At 41.3% G+C, this 7,767-nt stretch overlaps 1 protein-coding gene across 1 annotated transcript in view; it reads right to left on the minus strand.

Moving 5' to 3' along the window:
- Positions 1 to 7,423, minus strand: part of Ccdc175 (coiled-coil domain containing 175) — a 57,330-nt gene extending 49,907 nt beyond the window's left edge. The window contains exons 1-3 of the mRNA XM_051146607.1: positions 7,264 to 7,423; positions 3,811 to 3,896; positions 1,743 to 1,854 (exon numbers count right to left, since the gene is read on the minus strand). Of these exons, the coding sequence (XP_051002564.1) occupies positions 1,743 to 1,854; positions 3,811 to 3,896; positions 7,264 to 7,423 (358 nt within the window). The remainder of the gene's footprint in view (positions 1 to 1,742; positions 1,855 to 3,810; positions 3,897 to 7,263) is intronic.
- Between the last annotated feature and the right edge of the window lie 344 nt (positions 7,424 to 7,767).

Raw genomic sequence — 7,767 nt, forward strand, 5'->3', positions numbered from 1 at the left:
CAGCTTAAACGCTAGGATCAACAATTAATAAATGGGACCTCATGAAACTGAAAAGCTTCTGTAAGGCAAAGGACACTGTCAGCAGAACAAACGACAGCCCACAGACTTGGAAAAGATCTTCACCAGCCTTACATCTGACAGAGAGCTGATATCCAAAATATATAAAGAACTCAAGAAATTAGACAACAAACCAAATAACCAATTAAAAAATGAGGTAGAGAGCTAAACATAGAATTCTCAACGAAGGAATCTCTAATGGCCAAGCAGCACTTAAAGAAATATTCAATGCCCTTAGTCATCAGGGAAATGGAAATCAAAAGGACTCCGAGATTCCAACTTACACCCATCAGAATGGTTAAGATCAAAAACTCAAGTGACAGCACATGCTGGCGAGGTTGTGGAGAAACTCCTCCATTGGTGGTAGGAGTTCAAACTTGTACAGCCATTCTGGAAATCAATTTGCCAGTTTCTTAGAAAATTGGGAATAGTTCTACCTCAGAGAAGGGGAGGAGTGATTTGGGGATGGGGGTGTGTGAGGATGGGACTGGGAGGAGAGGAGGGAGGGGGCTTCAACTGGATATAAAGTGAATACATTAATTATTTAATGAAAAAAAGAAAAGAAAAGAAAAAAGCTTTATAACATTAGATTTAGGGGATTTCTTTGAATCAATACCAAAAGCATACTTGACAAAAGAAAAAATAGATAAGTTAGACCATCAAAATAAAAGCTTTTATCAAAGATCACCATCAACAGAGGGCAAAGGCAATCTCCTGAGTAAGAGGGGGTACTTGCAATTGTATATCCAGTAAGGACTCAAGAGTAATAAAACATTGAGAGTAATAAAAACCCCACAACCCAAGAATGACAACTACAAAGGGCCTGGGTAGATAGCCCTCTCCAGAAAATCCAGCTAACCAACAAACACAGGAAAAGACAGTCAAAGGCACTCATCATTGGAAAAAATACAAATTAAAACCACAATGAAATTCAAATTTATGCTGAATATAATAGGTCTCATTAAAACAAACAAAACCAGAAAATAACAAATGTTGGCAAGGATGTGGAGCCCTATGCACTGCTGGTGGCTTCACAGAATTGCTGATCTTATAAAAAATCTGCAGGTAGAATCATCAAACAACCCAGCACTTCCATTTCTTGATATAGAGCCAAAAGAATTAAAAGGAGAGTTCAGCTGTACCTTCAGACACTGTTCGTGAATGGCATCACGCACAACAGCCAAAAGTCCGAAGAAGGACACAAACTGTCCATTAGCAAGCAAATGGATAAGCAAAGTGTGGTGCATATCTACAGTGGAATGCTAGTCAAGGAAGCACAGTCTGACATGCGCTCCCATAAACCTTGAACACACTATGCTAAGTGAAACAAGCCAGCCACAACAGGACTACTTGTATGACATACCTGGGGTTCACCAACGTCATGTAAACAACAAGTGAAATGGTGGCTTAGGACATCCACAGTGCCTAATATAAGTGTGTAACTATTAATCAGAAATGAGCTGACCCATTTCTCAATCCATTTAACAACATTATGCAAATTAAATGTCCATATATTATTTCCACTTACAATGAAATGAGAGATTGCTACAGACCACAGTGTTCAGGTCAGGTAATCTTTCTACTGATGTTTACACATGCACAACTATTAAATCCTTGCCTACGGAGCACCAGGCTCTCTCTTTCCTGTGACAGACAGGCCCTGCAGCCTGTGACTTGGGAAGTACCTTCCAGCTCCCTGTTAATGGCGCTGGGCACCGTCTCCAGCAGGAAGTAGAGCCTGCTCAGTTCCATGCTTTCAATTTCCAGAAGCTCTATTGTGTTTTTCCTCATTTCTTCCTGATAAAAAGAAAAATTAAAATACATTAAAAAAAATAAAAGTTAATGCATCAAAACAGTAATGTTTCCTTCCAAAGAAAGGATCTCTCTGTTTGGGGGCTTGAAATGTCATTTCTTTCAGCCATCCCCCGCTGCTGTATTCACATGGCAGACAGCAGGGAAAGGCGATGATCTACAGTCGTATTTTAATCTGTCACTGTTGGTGAATCTCTAGTTGTTGCTGGTTTTCTTACACTCAGAACCTCTTTTCCTTCTGTGTGCCTTTTCCTGCATCCAGTTTCAATTCATCTAAATAGAAAGAGTCTCACAAGTGGAGCACCACTAAGAAGACCACTCACTAAAAAATAAAAATTCCCTATAAATATCCGTGTAGGAATCAGGCGAACAGTGCTTTTCTTTTCTCTTTGAAATGTTTGTATGCACGTATATATGTGTACCATGTCTATATATGGTACCTGCAGAGATCAAAAGACAGCAATGGATCCCCTGGAACTGGAGTTGCGAACCACGCTATGGGTGCTGGGAACCAAACCTTGGTCACTTACAAGAGTAGCAAGTGCTTTTAGCCCCTGAGCCATCTCTGTGGCCCCCATGTTTTTCTTATACCTATAATAAATCTAACAGTCTTGTGAGGGTTGATTCGTTTGCTTGTTTTTAGGTATAGATACAATTAAAAGGGGGAAAATGCTCAATTAAATGCCATAGCTAGCTTATGACATAAGAAGCTCCCATTGCATTTCACCAACCGAAAATCAGATTGCAAAATTGTATACACAACGTGGTATTGTTTCTGCAAAAAATAAAATTCAATGCAGGGTAAAGTTGTGATCATTTGAAGGTAATGGAATTATAGTGGTTTTTATTTTCTTACTTTTGCTTATTTATTTTGTTAATTTTCCAGGGTAAACATATATTACTTTAATAATAATAAGTATTGGATATCTTTTTAAATGGAGGGATTTATGTCTGCTACTTGAGAGATTTTCCTGGCTCATGGGTTAAGTGGACAGGGACTAGATTTTGTAATTAGCCACAATGAAAGTCTTGACTCCTACATATGTAAGTGAAAAGAAGAACAACTTGAAAGGTTGCTGGTGATGGTAGGTGGCAAAGCTCTTATGGGTCCACGCAAGGGATTCTGAAGTGTGGCTGTGTGCTGTTATTACATACTTACATAATCATATAAAATGTATAGTAATGAGCCAGCTGCTTATCGATGGACTTGAGTTGCTTACTTTACAGCCCTCTCGACCTTCTTAGACATTTGTTAAAAAACAGATTTGTATTCACCATTTTAAAAATCAAATAAAGACTCTACTATGTCAACGTTTCAAGAAGGCATTTTAACCTGGTATCATCCAGAGATGGTAGATAGATGTGTCTGTGGCACTCCAGAAGGAAATATTGGAACACTCCTTTGTTCTGGCTTCTGTAGGGGCAGGCCTATATGAGGACAGCACAGTTGTCTGCTTCAGTGAGACAGATGTAAAGAAACTGTCTAGCAGGCAGTCGAAAAGGAGATTGCTTACAGAAAGCTGATTAACTTGTAAACACACATGTGATTCCCTGCCCCCACCCCAGCCAGTGGTGTTGGCTGTTGCTTGGCTGGGTGTAACTATTGCTTCCATATACTGTCCAAGCCTTTGTCCACATGGCCCACTCATTATTAACTGAGCCCTCTCAGCGTTCTTGTGGCTTTTCCTAATTGGACTTCTCTTCATCTTTGGCACCTGATCCATAAGTCAGTTTTCTGCATGAAAAACTGAGCAGCAATCTATACTGACAGTGGTTGGTAAGTTGAAGAAAAAAAATTTTTTTTTTAACACAGGGTAATTATTTTCCCTGTTCACCTATTTAGGCAACTTAAACAGACTCGCTCCTAAATTACAGATAAATGAAAGTATAAGTGAAAATCAAAAAGGAAAACGAAAATAAAATTTAAAGTTAATGCAATACCAGTTTTTTGACAGCTATAGTAATGTCCTTAAGAAAGGTCTTAACTTCTTCATTGCATGTGAAATAGTCACCTTGAAGAGATTTTTCTGGAAAACAAAAGATTAGAAAATTAAGCTCTCTTACATATGTGCTCAAATCCTATTTGGTTCACCCTTTATGAACTAGTTCACATGCTGAAACTTACACTATTTTGAATGTCTATTGAACATTATGAATTTCCTTTTAATACATTTTCTATTGCATAGTATCCTAACTTACATATATATATATATATATATATATGTATATATATATATATATATATATGTCTTATTGTCCTAAATCTCTCATTAAATTCATCTTTGTAGATATATCCTACAATAGGAAAAAGAGATTTCAATAAGATGAAATATCAATAAGCATTTACAAATAAGAAAAAGCTAACATGTCTGCAATGTTATTTTAAAAATGTTTTATATCTATACACACATATGTGTGAATATATGTGTATGTTTGTATAGTAAATATAAAATTATGTTGTGCCAGAAACACACACCAAATGGCTGGCATGCCCTGCTCTCTACCTAGGGGCGGGGCTTCCACTCTCCCAGAGACCCTTCACTATATGATGCAGACATTTTGGTCCTTCTGTCCTTGCCCCCTTTCCCACCTCGCTGCTCTCTCTCCTTCCCTTCCCCCCCACCCACAAAGTAAGCTCCCCCTCTCCCTCCCACGCTGCTCCAATAAACCTGAATTTATATAATATAGCTTCATCCCTATTAGCTCATTACGTTTAAGTCACTCACAAATCACTTTAGTTAAGATATCTGTACAAGAAGTGTGAAACACAGATTGGGATTGCACATTTGCAAATTGGTAGCTTTGACATTAGGTTTCCATCCTCTTTGGTTCACTGATGCACTCAAAGATACCTCCCTCTCCCTCTCCCTCTGTTAAGGAGTGAGTACTGAGAAAAGAGCACTGTGAAATACAAGCAGAGGTGACAAAGACAGGATATGTACTGAATAAGAAGGGGAAGAAAGAATAAAAGGTGAAGAAGAGGGAAAAGTGGAGGATGCTTTTTGCAGGCTCTAGGCCTGTACTCTTGCATGTGAGATGTTTGGTGTGATACATTAGGATTTATCTGTACTGTACAGTTCTCATTTTTTCTCTTCTACAATGCTAAGAATGGACGACAAGACTTCCTTCACACTAGACAAGTGCCCTATCACTGACTCACATCCCACAGCCCTGCACTGTCTAATTTTTTTTTATGACAAAGAATGCGTCTCATCTCATAGACAATAAACCTAAGACTTTTGAGGTTATCTTTTTTGTGCAAAGGCACCAGACATGATCAGTATTAGAATGTGGGTTTAGAACCAACCTGTAGGATTCCAGGGCCCATGCACTTGGCAGCCATTGCCATTTCCCAGTAGAATGAATTGTAACACATGCCCTCAGTCCCAGGGAATGCGGACTCGCCTACAGAACTATACTTTGTGTAGTTATGTATGTGAAAGCAAGAGTGTTAAAGAGGCAAGAGTGTACTGTGTCCTTTCTTTTTTCCTTTTTAGAGTTAAGTGAGCACAAACATGCTGAAGATTTATAGACTTTCTCACTAAGCCCAGAGCAAGAACTCTTTATTTTATTTTAGATAAATTTTACTTATACATCATTTTAGTTGTAGCCCAGGCTGGTCTCCAGCTTGCCATATAGCTGAGGATGACCTTGACCCTCTGTTCTTCTTGCCTCCAAGTGCTGGGATTACCTGTACCCAGGAACAAGAAGTGTCAATGAAGTTTCTTCCTAAGGAGAAATTCCTGGGGTGCTATGACATGCTGTCTTCCAGACGTGACCACTGAGCTCCTAAACTCGCTGCAGCTGTGGTCACCCATGTAAGACTGGCACCAGGTGGCGCCAACAAGCTCAGTCAACATTTTACAAAGAGCAGTTAATTGAACTCAGTGGTGGGGTGGGGGGGGTGGGGTTAGAAGAGGGAGAAATAAATAATAAAGGCGAGGAAAGCATGTTTTTGGGGTGTCGAGAGGGACGGGAGAGAAGAGTGAGGGGTGGGAATGATCAAGGCACTATGTATGCATGTACAAAACTGGCAAAGAATAAATAAAAGATATTCTACTAAAAAGAGCTTTCCAAGTCTCCAGACATTATTAGCATGTGCAAAATGTCTGTGTGTAAGTGCTAGGGTGGAATAGAAAGAATGACTTTGAGATGAGATTTCAAGGTCCAAGTTCTAACAATGACCTTGGCTACATAGGGTTGACTTGTGTCCCTGATGATCAACATTTTTCATGGAAATGCTCACCTCCACTTATCCAGTGAGAAGTGCGAAACTAAATTCAGTTCCCTAGGAAGGTGAAAGAGAGACCACTTCAACACCATACAGAAATAGGTATGCTTATTTCGGAGCAATACGGTGATCATAGTGAAACAATGAGATGCTTTTAATGGCCTAAATGACTTTCTGCTCTCAACTAGAAACACCCTTTCTTGCACCAACAAATTGAGATTTCCTACCGATTAAGTATTGCTTTAGTAACTTTTGATTGGCTGTGACCAAAATACCTAACTGAAACAACTTAAGAAAGGTTTTGTGTGTGTGTGTGGTGTGTGTGTGTGTGTGTGTGTGTGTGGTGTGTGTGTGTGTGTGTGTGTGTGTGTGTGTGTGTGTGTGTTTGTTTTTGGTTTTGTTTTGTTTTTTGTTGTTGTTGTTGCTCGTGGTATAGAGGGACCCGTCTTTCACCGTGGGAAAGGCATAGCAGAGGCATCTCAGATCACTGCATTGGGAGCTAAGACAGCTGTTCCTGGGAAGCAGACAGATAGTAGAAACTAGAGGCTGCTTAAGATCTTCAAAGTCCCCTCCCATCTGCTCAGTGACAGTCAGCTGAACCTGACCTCCTAAAGATCTCACAACCTCCTAAGAACAGGCCAGCAGTTAGGAAACAAGCATGCGCAACATGAGCCCGTGGGAGACAGCCCAGAGTCAAAGCATATGCACTTTGTCAGCCTGGTCTCACACAAGGTAATTTTTGGGCCAAATCTTCCAGATGCTGTCTTTTATTTGATTTTCTTTGCCTACTACAACGAACAGGTATCTCTTAAGCATTCCTTCTCCTCCTATTTGTCTTTTAAAGTCTCCAGCTTTCCATAGTAAGGGGTGGGAAATTAACCCATGACGGAAAGAGGAGACAGCGTAAGTGGAAAGCAGATAGGCAGGTTCAGGTGGAAAGCCCGGGAAATCCAATATGTTATAGTGATCCATCACCCCAGATGCGCTCGAGCAGATGCACTGAACATTTAGCCACTCCCTGTGGACTCCCCGCTCCCCAACAAGAAACAGACGGCTAGACCCCCGACCAGGGATGTTTTGGGTTTTAGGAAGAGTGCCTAAAGCTCCTGCCAAGATCCGAGCAGGCCACCATGCGGCTCCCAACCTCTGTTGGAACTTCTCACCCACAACTAAGAGCTGCTCTAACGCGGTGGCCGCTACCGAGGAGCCCAGGGTAGCGGGGAAGGTGCATAGCTCCAAGGAGAGGCTGGTGGAGACCGAGGCCGGCCTCGCCATCTTCTCCTTGGCAAACACCTTGTCGGGGGTCCTGGAGCGCAGGGACATCTTGTTGCTGCTGTCTGCGTTGGCGAAGGTCGGAGGACCACGGTTGCCAGGGGCAACGATGACGCTAACGTCTCCGGACGCCCCCTTGTGGCCCTCACTCGCGTTGGGAACCACTTTTGGTTCTCTAACTTGACCCTCAAAGCCCAAGAGGTCCTTTTTAGATGACTCCTCTGCGCCTCCTTTGTTTCCGGTACCTTTCTTAGGGACTGCTTTCGAGAACACAAGGACCACGCATGAATGCCTCTGGCCTCTCCACAGAGCAGCTCTCTTAATCCACAGCGACTTATAATGCCGATGCAGTCTTATAATATCCACTTTACAGAGAAAACTGGGTCATGGGTGAC

Source organism: Acomys russatus, chromosome 1 (genome assembly GCF_903995435.1).
Source record: "Acomys russatus chromosome 1, mAcoRus1.1, whole genome shotgun sequence".
Classification (NCBI taxonomy): Eukaryota; Metazoa; Chordata; class Mammalia; order Rodentia; family Muridae; genus Acomys; species Acomys russatus.